The 15,776-nt window shown below is 54.8% G+C and overlaps 2 protein-coding genes across 2 annotated transcripts in view; both read left to right on the plus strand.

Moving 5' to 3' along the window:
* NCLIV_063330 (Ubiquinol-cytochrome c reductase cytochrome c1 subunit, related) overlaps window positions 1-2,663 on the plus strand; it is a gene marked incomplete at both ends in the record, with an annotated part of 3,045 nt that extends 382 nt beyond the window's left edge. Inside the window, 5 exons of the mRNA XM_003885884.1 lie at window positions 27-161; window positions 543-731; window positions 1,201-1,393; window positions 1,714-1,961; window positions 2,478-2,663. Coding sequence (XP_003885933.1) covers window positions 27-161; window positions 543-731; window positions 1,201-1,393; window positions 1,714-1,961; window positions 2,478-2,663 — 951 coding nt within the window. The remainder of the gene's footprint in view (window positions 1-26; window positions 162-542; window positions 732-1,200; window positions 1,394-1,713; window positions 1,962-2,477) is intronic.
* A 2,825-nt stretch (window positions 2,664-5,488) lies between these two features.
* NCLIV_063340 (hypothetical protein) lies at window positions 5,489-10,194 on the plus strand (the record flags this gene model as incomplete). The annotated part of the gene is made up of 9 exons (XM_003885885.1): window positions 5,489-5,971; window positions 6,741-7,115; window positions 7,580-7,653; window positions 8,078-8,330; window positions 8,783-8,923; window positions 9,054-9,290; window positions 9,447-9,506; window positions 9,735-9,923; window positions 10,051-10,194. The coding sequence occupies 9 exons, from the start codon at window positions 5,489-5,491 to the stop codon at window positions 10,192-10,194; spliced, it is 1,956 nt and encodes a 651-aa protein (XP_003885934.1).
* Window positions 10,195-15,776: the final 5,582 nt, after the last annotated feature.

Consider the following 15,776-nt stretch of genomic DNA (forward strand, 5'->3'; position numbering starts at 1 on the left):
CCGCCTTCCGGCCGTCGACTAAAGAGACAATCAGTCGAGGCACTCTCGTCGAGGGCGCGGATTTCTACCTCCCAACGGCGCAGGAGCAGCAGCGCCTCGCCCGTCACTTCGAGCCCTACTCGGAGCAGACAAGAAGAAAGAAGAAAGTTCCGCTACCAGAGGTCAGCTGCGTCTCTTCTTTCCTGCTCCGAGGACATCCGCCCCGCCAAGCCGAAAACGCCCGAGCTCTCAGGGGACGTGCCCCGTGCATGCGTTTCAGGACTCAGAGACTGGCAGGAGACCACGCCTGTGTACAGTGTTCTCTCGTCTGTTTTTCTGCGCCGGTCGATTCCATCGTTCTGCTTCTTCGGTGCGGTATATTCTCGTGCGTGCGCGCCGGTGCCTGTGCAGCCTTCTTCTAGAGTATGCGGATCAGGTGGCGGCGGGCGAGCGCCTCGCCCGACTCGGCGCCTGTGACGTGGATAGCTGCCTGCACGCGGTGAGCCTTGTTCGGCTTCGTAGCTCGTTCTGCTCTGTCGGTACACCATGTTTTTGTCTCCAGCATTTCGGTGTATTTGGCGGTCGCTCTCGGCGCCTCCTTCGTTCACGACTACTTCTACCAGCGGCGACCGGTCGCGTGGTGTCTCGAGAAGGAACCCCCGCACCCGCCGAGCTACCCTTTCTGGTTCAAATCGCTCTTCCATTCTCACGACATTCCCTCTGTCCGACGTGGCTACGAAGTCTACCGCAAGGTGAGATTCGCCCTCCCGTGCGCCGCGCTTCGTGCCTCCCCCCCCCCTCTGCTCCACGACTCTCGCTTCTGCGCAGACGAGACAGCATGACGCGCCAGGTGACAAAGTCGCAAAAACTTCGCCCGTGCCCCACGAACCGTCCACACGCCTATTTTCATGTCTATATGTGCGTGGAAATAGGTATGTACGTGCAGTGCACGCGGCGCGCGGGGTCACATCGCGGGCCCCGTTGCCTTTTGCGGAGTTCCGATCTTCATCGCGTCTCCGTGGGTTCGGTCTCTGTCGCCGCATCCACCTGTCGCGCAGTGTGCAGATGGGGCCTTTTTCGTCTCTCAGTCCGGGTTTCAGCGGCGACGCCCTCGACTCGCCTGGAGTGTGGAGGGAAGCGCAGGACTCTCGACTCTCTGGACAGCGACGACGCTCTGTGTGTGGTCTCCGCTCGCGCGGTTTTGTGTGTCTGTTTTGGCAGGTGTGCGCGACTTGCCACTCGATGGAGCAGCTGCACTTCCGTCACCTGGTCGGGGAGGTTCTTCCCGAGAAGCGTGTGAAGCAGATCGCGGCGGAGTACGACGTGACCGACGGTCCGAACGACCAGGGAGAAATGTACACGCGTCCTGGAATCCTCGGAGACGCCTTTCCCTCGCCCTACCCGAACGAAGAAGGTAGCCGCACGCGAACGGGACACGCAGAGACGCTGTGATTTGCACGCACAACGTCCCAGACGTGTTCGAAAGTCCGTCCGCTCCCGGCTATTAGGCGATCTTCTGTCCAGACTTCCATTGGCGCGCGCGGGTCTTCATGCTTTTTTTCAGAGGAACTGGTCGTCGGATGTCAATGTGCGCGGGTCTAAGGCTACCTGTTCCGGCGTCCTGTGGGCGTCCACACACTGCACATCGCGGACGTAGTCCCCACGCAGTGCGCGTCTCCGGCGTGTCTTCCCCATGTCGTGTCGCAACCGCTTTTTGTCGCTTGCTGTCCGCAGCTGCGCGGTACGCGAACGGAGGCGCGTATCCGCCGGATCTTTCCCTCATCACCGCCGCCCGCCACTTTGGTCCGGACTACCTGATGGCTCTGCTCGGCGGGTACCGCGACCCGCCTGAAGGAGTGGAGCTCCGCCCCGGCCTGTACTGGAACGTGTGGTTCCCCGGAAACGCGATTGCGATGCCTCCGCCTCTTATGGACGAAATGATCGACTACGAAGACGGCACTCCGTGCAACATTTCGCAGATGGTAAGGAGAAGGGGGCGGAGGCGCGCGGCTGCAAAACTGTGGGCAGCCACAAAGGTGACGGTGTGTCGCTCTTTCGTGGCCGCGAGGCAAAAAACTGCGAGGCATTCAAACGCGAAACGTGTTGCCAAGAGCAAGGCTCACCTGGGGACGATTTTCGGGATTCTCGAAAAGAGGGTTCGAACCGTGGCGTCTTTGTCGTTTATGTAAATCTAGTAATGCGTGTCAAGTTGCTTGTGTCTATAGTTAGCTCAAGGAGATGCATAGGTAAGAAACTTAACATGATACTAGCCGAGAATGCAACAAAAACCAGATATATGGGTAGGTATCTACGCGACGGGAGTCGTGAGAGGGGGTGCGCCGCAAAGCGCCTGCGCGCGGAAGGGGTTCTGGCCTGTCGATAGAGAGGCGCGTCTTCTCGGGGCGCAGCAGAAGCCGTGTGTGAGGAGCATAACTCCCTCTGGGCCGAACCTGCGATAAATTCATCGTGGATTCCGCTTTCTCGTTGTGGCTCCGCAGTCGAAAGACGTCGTCAACTTTCTGACCTGGGCAACGGAGCCGACGGCCGACGAGCGCAAACTGTACGGTTTGAAGTGCGTGAGCGCGATCGCCATCGGAACTGTCTTGATGACTCTGTGGTGGCGGTTCTACTGGGCCATGTACGCAACCCGGCGCATCGACTTCGGAAAGCTGAAGTACCTCTAGAGACGGCAGCTTCAGCCGCTGCGTCTCCCGACGCAACTAGCCCTTGTGACCTGTAGGCAAATAAACGCGTTCACAGACATGGACAGAGAGCGACAGAGTTCGATTCTCGGCGACGAAAGGACCCGCTTCTCACGTGCACAGAAACCTCTCTCTCTGCGGGGGGGGGGGGGGGGAGCAAGCGTGGAAACGCGAGAAAAACGAGAAGCATCCACGGGCTCCGCGAGCAGGAACTGGACAGGACAGACGAGCTCTCTCGCAGCATGACTGCTGCCGGGTGGTAGGGGTTGCAGAGAGAGGATCGGTGCCGATGAGATGAAAGGAGAGTCCTCTCTTTGCGCGAAGCGCGTTCGTAAGTCGTCTCTTGTGTTGTCAAGTCGCCGTGTTTCGTCTGCTCTCCTCGTTCCGCGCTCTCGGCAAGGACGCGAGACAAGACACTTCTCGCTTGTGTTCGTTGCCGACAGGCATGGCCTTGTACTCTCGCCCGACGCGTGGGCGGCTTTGTAATTGTTGCTGGGGTTTCTTTGAATCTCTGAGCTGCCAAACGCACGGCGAACCTGTCGCTTGACTGCGTTACGCTGGAAACACAATGGACGGGGGTATCTCCCAGTTCGCTCGACGTCGCAGACGCACACAGCACGAGGGCCACATCTCGCGGCCTTGCAGAGTTGCCTGCTCGTCCCCAAACGGTTTTGCCACTCAAAGATCTCACTCGAAAAGTCGTACACCTTACCAGTTCCGGCCAGTGTGTGGAGCACCCTCGTGAGCGCGCGTTTTCAAGACCTCAGCGTCAGCGGCTCCGCGGAGAACGGTTTTATGCTGTCCTTTAGATTCGCAGAGGCAGCTGTCGACAGTTTTCTCTTCCGCGGTTCACTGAAAAAAGTGTTCTCAGCTCGCAACCGGATTAATGTTTGCCGGCTTAGTGCTCCAACATGCCAGGAAACACATGGCAAGCAATGTGGGGCCCATCAGCAAGAGACTTTCACCTTGCAGTAAACGTGGAAATGCCGTCCGGAAAGTGTACCTACACCTGGCTGTACACCAGGGAAAGAATGTCACGGCCGGTCGGAAGCAGTCCCCTGCTGAGAGTACAGTTTTAAACCGGTAGATCGACATGGGGTTCTGCACATGTCGGTTTGCCGCACCTAGGTAGCAACCGTAGAAGAGAGTGTCCATTCATCCGCACGAGTGTGCAGACATCTCGGAGTCGTGAAGGCAGTTGCTACGGCTACGTGGACAAGAGGCTGCTGTTTTTTTTGGTCGTGTGATTCGAGATGGTTTTTCCGGTCTTAGTCTCTGTCAGCCCTCCCGGAAAAAAGTGTGTAGCCTCAGCGAAACCTTCGAATTCGGAAAAAAGTGGTACTTCGGTCTCAACTCAATCGGCCCGACAGCCGCTCGGAGCCGATGTGACGCCGTAGGGTAGTAAGAGTCTGAGAGAGCGTCAGTCCCTTGTCTCGGGTGTACACGGATTTGTTCCAGAAGGCCGGAACTGAGAAAGCGTCGACCCTGGAACGCCTCCCCTCGTCATGTTTTCCTGCTCAGCGGTCGCCAGCAGCTAGCATTAAACAGGTGCGTCGACACGTACCTGGTTCGTTTCTCTCCTGAAACTTTGGTGTCTCGGGCTCTTTTTTCCGCTGTATTCGCTCAGAGAAAGCGCGCCCTCAAGGCTTTGCACTGGTCCCATTTCGCATCCCCAAACACTATCGACTGCGTCACTCGAAAACCCCCGTGAACGTGGGATTTACAAGCCACAGTCCCACCGACGCACGCGCGTCTCCCCCCCCTCTCTCTCTGGGCTCTGAAACCGCCTGTCTCTAGCTAGCAGCCGCGCCGAACCTGCGGGAAGAGAGCAGTTAGCTGCCGTCGCTAGTGGAAGATCGCGTTCTTGAATTTTGGATAAAAAACACCAAACACAGGCATTCGATGACCCGTCGTTGCCCAGCGCCTGTGGCAGTTGTCCTCGTCCCGTCACTGGTGATTTTAAAGGAGCAAGGTGAATTCCACTCGGCAGTGTATCGGCTGCTTTTCGTCGTCTGATCTTTTCTGTTTCCAAAAGCAAACGAACCCCCTCGGAATCCCGGAAAACGCAGCTGGTTTTTTCCGCAATAAAGAAAGAGAGAGAGCACAGAGGCGAGAGTTCCTCAGACAGCCCCGTGGGTGCGCGCGACTGGGCGGGCGTGTTCACCTTTCGGGTCTCTGCATGTAAATTTGCATGTGTGTGGCTGTGCCGAGAGCTTCTCCTTTCTGGCGGTGGCTAGCTGGCGCCTGGAACTAACTGCGTCGCAAGAAAAAGACCACTGGGACAGCATGTGCTTGGCGGCAACGGAGAGTTCCAGGCTTGGCAGCGGCGTGTAGCTTGGAAACTCGACCGGTGTCGCTCTCTGGGGTTTGCGAGAGTCGCCACGCAGGAGCATCTGAATTCTTCCCTGATTTCGCCTCCCTTTTTGTCCTGTATATTTTGGGCTGCGAACGGCCAGGTCCAGCCCGCAGAAACAGACGGCGGAGGCCGGCGGAGATGCAACTTGCATTTGAAACCCGCCGGCTGCAAAGTTCCTTGGCACCACGGGAATTTTTTCCCGTGCGGCCTGTATTTATAGATGGATCCTTTAGTCGCGTTTTCGGGTTTTTTCTAAATCTGGCGTCTCCTCAGCACTGCTCCTCTCTGCCGCACGTCGCCGCCCTCTCTGGCGGGGCGAATTTGTAGAAAGCCGCAAACGGGGGCTTTCCAAATAAATAGAGACGGGTAATCCCGCCTCAAAACACCCGTGCAGCATCGGGCTCGAATCCTCTTTCTTTTTTGTCACCCGAAATAGTCCAGGTCTTCTGCGATGGATACCGCGGCTCCATCGGCGGGGCGACGCGCTCGCGCCTTCTGTTTGCTTCTTTCTTGCTGTCTTGTTGCCTTGCCTCTCTCTTCTGCGAACGCCCTCGTTCCTCCGTCCAGCGAAACAGTTGGACCCTCTTTCCTCGCTGCGTCTTCACAGTCGCCGGCGGAACCTCCTCAGGAGCGTCTGGCTGGGAATCGGCGTGACGCGTCGCACAGTTCGTCGCTCCCGTCCGGAACCGGAAGCGCTCTGAGGATCGAGGAAATCGCCTCTTCTGGGTCTTCACCTGAAGTCCGAGATGAAGCGCCACGGGCTCCGGCGACGCGGACGACAGAAAAATTCATTCGCCCGTACCACACTGGACCCAGTCACCGGTCGTCAGCCTACTCAGCCACTTCAGGCATTCCTCTCTGCCACACATGCAGCACCTTCGACGCTGCCAAAGGAGGCTGCCGTCTTTGTCTCCATGGAGAAGTCGCCTCCGACGTAAGAACAGATTTCGTGCAAGGGAACAGGGGGGGGGGGGGGACTCTAAACCTCACCCCCGTGGGATTTTCACCTCGTTAGATGTCCTTGCAGAAATGTACATGTCGGGTCCTGGAAAACGCCGTGCTGAAGCGACTTCGTCGCTCCGCCCAAAACGCCAAGAGAGCCGCCTAGGCAGCTGCTGAGTCGCAGAGTCCTGGCTTGGGGCTCTCCAGCTCTCTTTTTCTGGGGGGGGGGGGGGGTTCAACCAGCGAAAAGACCAGTTCTTCGTCCCTGAAAGCGCCGCCTTACTCCGTACCGGTCTCGTGCACGTTCCTGTGTCAAGCGGCGCGTCCTCGGCGGCCGACAACTGGCCGTTTTTGGTTTCGCGGAGTTTTCTGCACTCTCCCGGGCCGTCCTTGAGTCGCGTCCGTCCGGCGCTTTTTGTGGACACGGTCGCCCTTTCAAAGTGATGTGCAAAGGCTGGATCTTCGTTGCAGTCAACACGCATATGCAAAGAATCCGTAGCGTCAGCGCTCCTGGGGTGTATCCGGTGTCGTGAGTGGTCCCTACGCAAGCCGTGTTTCTTGTCCAGGACGTGGTGTTCACAGTCCCCCCGTGGAAACGCGGTTCTCGATGGCAGCGGGCTGGGAATTTCTGGCGCACACGTGACGACTGCTTTCTCTCTTCGAAAAACGCTGTGCGGGTGTGTACGGAACAGACGGAGCGCGTCGGGCGCGATCTGGGTTTCTCTTAGGTTCCGTCTGGTTCCCTCTGTGTGTGTTTTCAGTTCATGATGCCGATGACTCCCATTCGGAACATCGACACACATCGAGAGGAGACTCTGGCGCGCCTTGAGGCCAACCACAGGACGCATTTGAACGATAACAAGAACTTTTACGTGCTGCGCGGGAAGGGGCCGTTCGGTTCCCTCGGGAACCTCCCCGGAACGCCCGGTTTGGATGCAGCGGTGGCTTTCGGAGTTGTTCCTCCCGAGCTCCCTTCTGCTTCTTTCGCTCAGACGCACAGCGGCCAGAACAGCAACCCTGGAGACGTGCAGGTCGGAGCATCAGCCGGCGGTGCCGACGTTTCGAACGAAGCGACGACCTCGGACCTGGATCTGAAGCTCGCCGAAACGTCCGTTCCCATCCTGCAGATGAAAGACGTAAGTCTCGGAGAGAGCGCGCGCAGAAAGGAAGGATGTACACATGCGGAAGAAACTCACAACTTTTGCAAGAGACGGTGTAGTTCTTCACAGCGCAGGATATGCACGTGACGGGAGCGGTTCGCGCTTGGACAGGTGCTGGGAGAGCTGAAGGGACAAAACAAACACGAAAGTCTCCCACGCCAGTTACTGTGTAGAAGGCCATCTTTGCGTTTCCACTGTCGCACCGAGCATCCCGTGTTTCGTGTCGTTTTGTGTGTCTCTGCACGGGTTCCTCTTCCGTGAAGTGCGTCTCGAGAGAGACTCGAGGGAGCGGCTGTGTGTCGGTTTATGCGATTTTTGGACAAGAATTGGGAAACGGATCGGCCGAGAGGTGGAGACAGCGCCCGTCTCGTTTCCCTTGTTTGCCTGTTTTTTGGAAAAATTCACATACGGGTTTCTTCCCGGCGTTGCCTCCATTGCAGAGCCAATACGTTGGAGTCATTGGAATCGGAACCCCGCCTCAGTTCGTCAAACCGATCTTCGACACTGGCAGCACGTGAGACCTGGATGCATGCGTACCTGTATCCTCATTCCCGAGAAGTTTCCTGTCGAGCGTTATTCAAACCGTAAATAGGAAAACGAATTCCCGAATCCGACACATATATGTGTGTCGAGTAGGGGGGGGAGGGGAGGAGTCCTAGATCGGTGGTGCTAGGAACCGCGATACTTCATTCCAGAGATGCGCGGAACTCGCGCGAATGCCACACGCCTTCAGGGTGCTGTCTGAGATCACGCGTTCGCAAGAGACGCGTTCGCAATTAAAAATGCGGGAACCTATGTTAGGAACGTGGCGTAGATAGACGCGCGCTGTGGCGACGGCCTGTTTTGCAGTGGCGGTCCAGGTGGGGGCGGAAACACCCGCTCTTTTCGCGTGGAGTTTCCGATCGTTGCTCGCCTGCATGTCCGTGCGTGTCTTGCAGGAATCTCTGGGTGGTTGGTTCCAAATGCAAAGACGACACCTGCACCAAGGTCACGCAATTCGATCCCTCTGCCTCGTCCACCTTTAGAACGGCCAGTCCCCCAGTGCATCTGGATATTACCTTCGGTACTGGCCGCATCGAAGGGAGCACGGGAATCGACGACTTCACAGTCGGACCGTTCTTGGTCAAGGGACAGTCCTTCGGCTTGGTGGAAAGTGAAGGCGGCCACAACATGCACGGCAACATCTTCAAGGTAAGCAATGTCGGACAGGGAGCGGTCTCGAGAGGCGAGTGCTACACATTGGAGACGCCAGTCGCACTGCAAAGTCTCCGGGGGGAGAGCGGGACGAAGCTCAGAATTCGATTCGCGTGGCAAATTTTCGGGTCCTCACGACGCTTCGGGCGTTCGATAGATGCGTTCCTGGGAGAGCGTGGAGGAAACCGTGCGCGTGAGCAGGAGTGTAGACTTTTCTCTCGCGCGACGCAGGGCGCATCAGATGCGGCAGCTGACTGGGGCCTTCGAATTCAGCTGGTCCTTGCTCCACTCACCGTTTTCCTGCGTGTGACACGGTTGTGTTTGTCCAGAAAGCTTTACACGTGTTTCAGTCACAGTGAGAATTCAGGAGTGCAGAATGAGGCTCGGCTTCTGTTTTGGTTCACTTTGCATCTTTCCCCCGCGGTTCGACTTGTCGTTGCTGCGTCCAGTCGATCAATTTTGAAGGCATTGTCGGTCTCGCTTTCCCCGAGATGTCCAGCACGGGGGATGTTCCCATCTACGACAACATCATCCACCAAGGCACTCTGAAGGAGAACGAATTTGCCTTTTACATGGCAAAGGGCTCCCAGGTGAGTGTTCCCCCTTTTCGAGGTGTTTCCTCACGGGGGAGGATTCCAGTCGACAGACGTGGACGGCGGTTTTGTCGGCTTCTTCGGTTAAATGACGCGTCACTTCCCGATCTGTTTTTGCACCCCTCAGGTTTCGGCTCTGTTCTTTGGAGGCGTTGATCCGCGATTTTACGAGCCCCCAATCCACATGTTCCCCGTGACACGCGAGCACTACTGGGAGACTCCCCTCGACGCCATTTACATTGGAGACAAGAAGTTCTGCTGTGACGAAGGCACGAACAACTACGTCATCCTTGACTCGGGCACGAGCTTCAACACCATGCCTAGCGGCGAGCTCGGCAAACTGTTGGAAATGATTCCCCCCCAGGTACGCGTCGGGGTGTCGGCCGTGTTGTCCAGGAAAGTTTTGAAGCCGTATGCCAAAAGTCTGATCCCGAGTGCCCTTCCTCGTCAGCTACACGTGGGACTCCCCAGTGGTGTGTCGCATCAGGTGCAATTGGCGTTGTGTCTGTTTGTCTCATAGGAATGCGATTTGGAAGATCCCGAATTTACCAAGGATTTCCCTACAATTACCTACGTGATCGTAAGTTGTCGTACCAAAGTCTTGGCAGCAGAGTAGCGCTGTTTTTACGGGTTTTTAAAACGTATTCGGCATCTGTTTTGAGACGCTAACTTTGAGAGTGAGAGAGGCCACACACACTGTTTTGCGCCATGCACAGTGGTCCGGGCACCACGTGCTTTTGGGAACCGACGTGGGCAACTCGGGTCGAAAACGCTTTTTCGCAATCTTTCCGGTGGATTCTGCTTTCAGGGAGGCGTGAAGTTCCCCCTGACACCAGAGCAGTACTTGGTGCGAAGCAAGGGCAACGAGTGCAAACCAGCGTACATGCAGATCGACGTACCATCCCAGTTCGGGCATGCGTACATTCTTGGATCCGTCGCTTTCATGCGGCACTACTATACTGTCTTCCGACGTTCCGACGGAACGCGGCCGTCTTTGGTAAGGAAACTGTCGAGCCACTCAGCTGGGTTTTTGACCGACAATGCCCGCTACCCGTCGGTAAAGAGTCGAGCTGCGGTGGTAGAGTGTGATGAATATTCTTTTGGGTTTTCTTTGGTCCTTGCAGGTCGGTATCGCGCGCGCGGTGCACAGCGACGACAACAGGGCGTATCTTTCGAACGTGCTGAATGAATATCCCGGCATGCATATGCGCAAACAGGATTTGATGATGGAGAGGTCAATGAATGCTCCGTCGATGCGTGAGTTGTGACAAAACCGTTAAAGTGTCGTGTACCGTGAACGCCACTGAAGCTGCACGAGCGGCCTCCAATGTGGGCTCGCGTTGTCCGCGGAAAAATATTGTCTCGGTATCTGACCCAGACGCTTAACGAAGTGTATAAAGCGGTTGACGCCAATCGTAACAGCTCGAGCAGAGCGCGCATTACTCTGAGAAAAAAACCTTCATCGCTCAACGAGGATGTCGTTCGTGGTTGAAGTGTCGGCAACAAATCCCCGGACTGAGCACGGAGGGAGGAGCCCATAATAATCGAAGGGCTCATAGATATATATATATATATATATACGACTAAGTCGCAGAATAATTAGGCTGTACCTGAAGCGCCTGCGTACCACAGCGACTGATTTTTCGTTTGGCGTGTCTATACCGACATATATATACATATAGATACGCCGCGCTCTTCATGCAGCATGAGTCAGATATGTTGAGGCAAAGAATTCGGGGGGAGATGTAGCAGGTTTGTAAAGCAGCAGTTGCTTCCAAATGGTGTAGAGTGAGTACCTAGACACCACAAATCATGGAAGGCAGTGGTGCTTGCGATAAAACGGTTCCAGATAGGTACAAAAACATCGGCTCGCAGAACCGTCCCCGCATAGATAGCGTGGGGGACCAGCTGAAGTGTGACATTCGTTTCTTCCCTACCAGGGAAGAACGCACGGAGATAAAAAAGAATCCGATTGGGAAATGAAGATACAACCCAAAAGACGCCTGCGTCTTTGGGATTTCACGTCTATGAGATGACGCAGATAGAAAAGAGTTAGCACTCTATTGACTGTAGGGGACCGTTTGATGTCATGTGCTCGGCCGAGGACAGAGATCGATGAAGAGAGGCATCGGCAATGCTCGTGATGAGAAGCTGTCGCCTCTCTGAGTTGATCCGTCTTCGGAAGCAATTTGTTGAAGCTGCATACATTTCTCGGCAAACTCGACATCTCCAGCATCCTCGCCAAGTATGGGAATGAAAAGGTGAACGGGGAATGGTTCCTCCCGGCTCTTTGATACATTTGAATCCCCCGACGAAGAGGTGGCCTGGGTGTACACTTTCGGTCTCCCTCCTACATCTACTTTTTCACCAACCAGAGAGGACAGAGTGGCATACTGCACGGGCTCTTTGCTAGTTCGCGCCGCCGAATGATAAAGGTGTCGCCTTGCAGTCGGAGGAGAGTTGGGACTGCGTCCAGAGAGACGCCTTGATCCTCTTCCAACTCGAAACGATACAGGCGAAACTGAGAAAATGGAATTCGGATGATTGCTCAATGTGTGTGGTAAGTGCCTCAGCCATTCCCGTGGGGCAGCGTCGCATTTGGTTGCGGGAGAAAATGCCTAGAAAGTAAAAAAACTCCCCTCCGTCACCAACACAAATTGAGCGGTTGTCCGACTGGGTAAAATTCTTTCGTTGTGGCACACCCTGGCTCTGTATCAGCCGAAAGCGTCAATGAAGAATATTTTACAGTCCACTGAGGTATAACATGGTCGGATCAACCGGCAAAAGGCCTTCGCGAATAGTTGAGAGTTCAATACATTGGTCAGCATCTACAGTTTCCGACTACCAGCTTGTTTCTTCTCAAAACGTCTGGGCGTCTGCTAGCGAGTTACAGCACTTAATGTGGTTGCCCCAAGTGTTCAGGTTTGCTGCCATCAAACGCACGGCCCGAAATTTAGACTCCCGCTGACGTTGTTTTCTGTAAGCATACACCTGAAAGTATATATATACATATATATGTGTGTAAATAGTTACGTAGGGGTATTTAAATACGTAGGTTATTCAGTGTTTGTGATGCAGTCCCGGCGTGCGGTGGTGGGGAGTGTACAAGAACGTGCTCAAACGAAAGAGAACAATCCTAGGACGTGGCAGAAAAAGTGTCCCATGCATCGAAAGGGGAAACAGAAAGAGACTGCAGATGGTCCTAAAGTCGACTATGATCTTCTTCGGTGATGCAGTCGCTCAAACGTACTCCGGTAAGCTTGCGAAGTGGACGAAGGCTTTCTTGGAGGGGCGGAGCCCGACTTGTGCTTTGCCTGTCCCCTCCCTCTTCCCTGAACGTTTCGCAACTCACAAAAAGCCTCTGGTGCTTGAACAGCGTATTCTCAGGCTCGGTGCGATGATCGAGGACCTATTTTGCCTATTCGAATTCGCAAGTCCCTCCTTGCCTCGCTCACTCCGGCTTGCGGTGGGCCTGATCTGGTTGGTTCGTTACATCTGCGAGATTCCTGCGTTGTCTAATTAGGCAGGTTCGTTGTTAAGCTGTATCCTTTCATCCCAGCGGTCCCACTGGATTCCGTTTTACTTTACATTCGCTTCGTCTGGAATCCCGCGCGAATAAGTCGTACCTGTTCGATCATGCGAATGGTAAAGCCGACGTCGTATCGACTTCGGTATCCGGCAACGGGCGAGCAAGGTACAGAAGCAAAGAGGTTGTCAGCTCTCTTCGGTGACGGCAGAAATGATGCCTCTTTACTCGGATGCGGTGACTTTTCAAACGGTGCCGGCTGTAATTCTCTGAGCATTCAAATAACATAATTTGTACGAACCCTGAAAAGCTCGTCCGTGGATGCTGGGCAGTTGGAGACGTCTCGTCAGTTGCGGAAAACGAGATCACTGCGACCAGTGTCACCAAAACTGGGCTTTTGGACGGCCTCTTGACACGACAAGTGATATAAGGAAGTTCGCGCTTTCTGCGGTGCAGGACTGTCACAAGCCAAGAGGCGAGCCCTGGACAATTTTGGTCTTTCTCTTGACTGTCTCTACCAAGGACGAGTTTACCCTTATCTCTCATTTTCACGGGGTGACGGTTGTCTGAGTTTGGCTTACAGCCGACCACAAGGTCCTTGGACCGCCAGCTGCCGCTAGTAAGCCTTTCTGTGCCACATTATAAGACGTTTAAAATCGCTCTGGCGGAGGTGGGGCCCGGTTCCGAACCGCACTGTGTGTTGTTGAGACGAAGCATGCGTTCTGGTGTGTTGTGTGTGAAGCCAGCAGTGGAGCGGACAAGGGTCTTGTTGAGAAAGAAGGCAAGAGAAAAAAGTACGAGAAGAGAGAAAAAAGGGAACCAGCTGGTGTCCCTCGAAACGACACTGTGGGAGACCGAAGCCAATACAGGAAGGCATATCATCGTGCACGACGTGAGGCTCCCATATATCAACAGGACAGGACCACTAGATGCTCCGACGCATTCGCTCCCCACGCGCGTTTCTCGTATTCTGACCCGCATGTCATTTTCTCTGCTGCTTTTCGTGCGTGCGGAGACAAACAGGGAGGAGTCCTTTCGGCCCTGGCCCGAGACGACGAAAGGCCACCATTCTGGCAACGAGATGGTGAGGAGGCAGGTCTGGGAAGAAATCCGAACTCCGAACTGTCTGGGAAGAAGTTCATGAGACTTTTTTTGACGCTGAAACAGCCGTACTCCCCGTCCGCACTCCGTGGCATTAACCTGTGCTGCATCGTGGCCCCTGACACTCTAGTGTACAATACGCCATCAAGCCGTCAAACGAATCGCTAAAATTGTGCCGTTTAAGAAGCAAGATTTTCTCGGAGGTGTGACTGAGAGAAGCATTCAGTGACATCACACGCAGCTGTCCCTTCACACCACCATCGAATTACAGTAGCTCCGTCTTGGTAGGTCGCTTCAAACCAGGGCTTCCGAGATAGCGAACAAGGTATGCTACGGTGACTCGCCACTTTCGAAAAAGCAGCGTTTTCCCTCGTGGAGTTGCTTCTTGAAGTGGACTTGGATGAAGCAGGATCTTGAGAGCCTTCTTAGCGGCAGCTTCTGCTAACACCCTCGCCTTTTCCCTCTTCAGTAGCGTAGAGTATATTGACAGTTACCGTACTCACAAGGGACGCTCTTCGCAACAGGTGAAAACGGGTGATATGGCGCTGAAATCAAGGCCTAGTTTTTTAGACTATGAAGGGCTTGAATAAGACCACAACAGCCCGCCGAGGAGTTGTGAACACCCTGATCAAGAAAGCCATTACAATGCGCTGATCCGCCCTGCAACACCAGCACGCCGGCCGGTATGAGACCAGTGATAAACAGCAGGGAAGTGCTTTTCCTACTCCGATCCTGGGACTGGTGTTGTGGCCGACAGGTGTTTCAAGAACGGATTTCGCTGCTTTGTATCCAAGCAGAGGCGAAGGACACCGGAGAGGCGGCTACAGGCCAGGCACAAGAACGGTACACGCATGTGCAAGTCTTTTTTCGGGGGGGGTGGCGAAATGACCGCTCTCTCTTTTTTTCAGGGTTAAAAAAACGTTTCTGAGCAGGTGAGAACTGCCAGTCGCTAAATCACGGACGAGAGAGCAGAGACTAGATGTGCATCTGACTTTTCACGGATCAAAAAGGGCTGCTTGCCGTTTGTGCGGCAGCCGCTGCGCCACCGCCTGCACATCGGCTTATATTCGGTGCTACCTTTACGACTCAGAGGGGTTCTTACGGTTGGTACTTTTTCTCTGTACAATCGCAGGCTTCGTCGGCATCCACAGGCAAGCGAAATGACTGTTGATGTGGAAGAGAGCAGTCCGAAAACAATCTCCGTTTCCACAGGACAGCTTGCTCGCAATTCTGCTCCACAATTGTTTCCAAGTGTGTTCTTTTTCCCGTGTTGGCGTAGGGTCGTTTGCTGGGAGCTAAGAAAGCAACCTGTGACATGGAAGGCTCTGAGCGTCGACTTCTTTTCGTACTCTGGATTGTTTCCTTCCTTCAATTTGCAGAAAGAGCCGGTTTTTCACACATTCGCCAATGACTACACACGCGACCATTTCCTGGTGTGCTGCGGTTAGATGCTCGTCCGTTTATTCTTCGTTTTTTCGCCACCTCACCACTCGGTTCTCTCGAGGGGCTTCTCTGCTCGGTAAAAAACGCAGCGCCCTGTAACAAGCCGGACTTTCTTGTTTCCAATACTGGCGGGTATTTTGTCCAGCTTTCGCTGCGGCACCTTTGAAGCCGATTAAAGGGTGCAATTTGATGCTTCTCAGCCGCTTCATGTTTCTATTTATCGCCAAACCCAGCCCCCCCCCCCCCCTGTGGCAGTTAAACTCTCGAAGCAGATCTCGTCCTCCGTGAAGGCATATTGTACCCCCCAATCCACTTTCAGTGCCAGGTCGCGCGGTGTCGTTCCTCCAGCTTCCACGTACCTTCTGCGTAACGCGCTGTGTGGACAGGTAGAATGACGCGGTTTTATACGGCAACGCGCGATTGTCTCGAGTGAACTTGCCGCTGTGCCCCCTTCTTGAGAGACAGGGCGTTTCTCTCCTCTGGGACTGGATCAGGGGGACTCTCTCCCCTTCATCATCTCTTCTTTGCCTTGCGGCTGCCGTCTTCTTCGTCTTCCGCCTGGGATACACAGGAGGGGAATTCTCGTGAAGGTTCCTGCAATCTTCCTAGATCCCCCTCCCCCTCTTTCGTGTATCCACGAGGGCTCTTGGTTTGTCTGTTTCTGTGAACATCTGACGCGTGAAACGCCCTGCCTCGCCGTCCGGAATCGAGAAAGGCAGTTTGCTGCGACCTGCGTCGACGTCACCGTGCCACACGAATTTTTATTATCGGCGATTCACC

This window comes from Neospora caninum, chromosome XII (genome assembly GCF_000208865.1).
Source record: "Neospora caninum Liverpool complete genome, chromosome XII".
NCBI classification, from domain to species: Eukaryota; Apicomplexa; class Conoidasida; order Eucoccidiorida; family Sarcocystidae; genus Neospora; species Neospora caninum.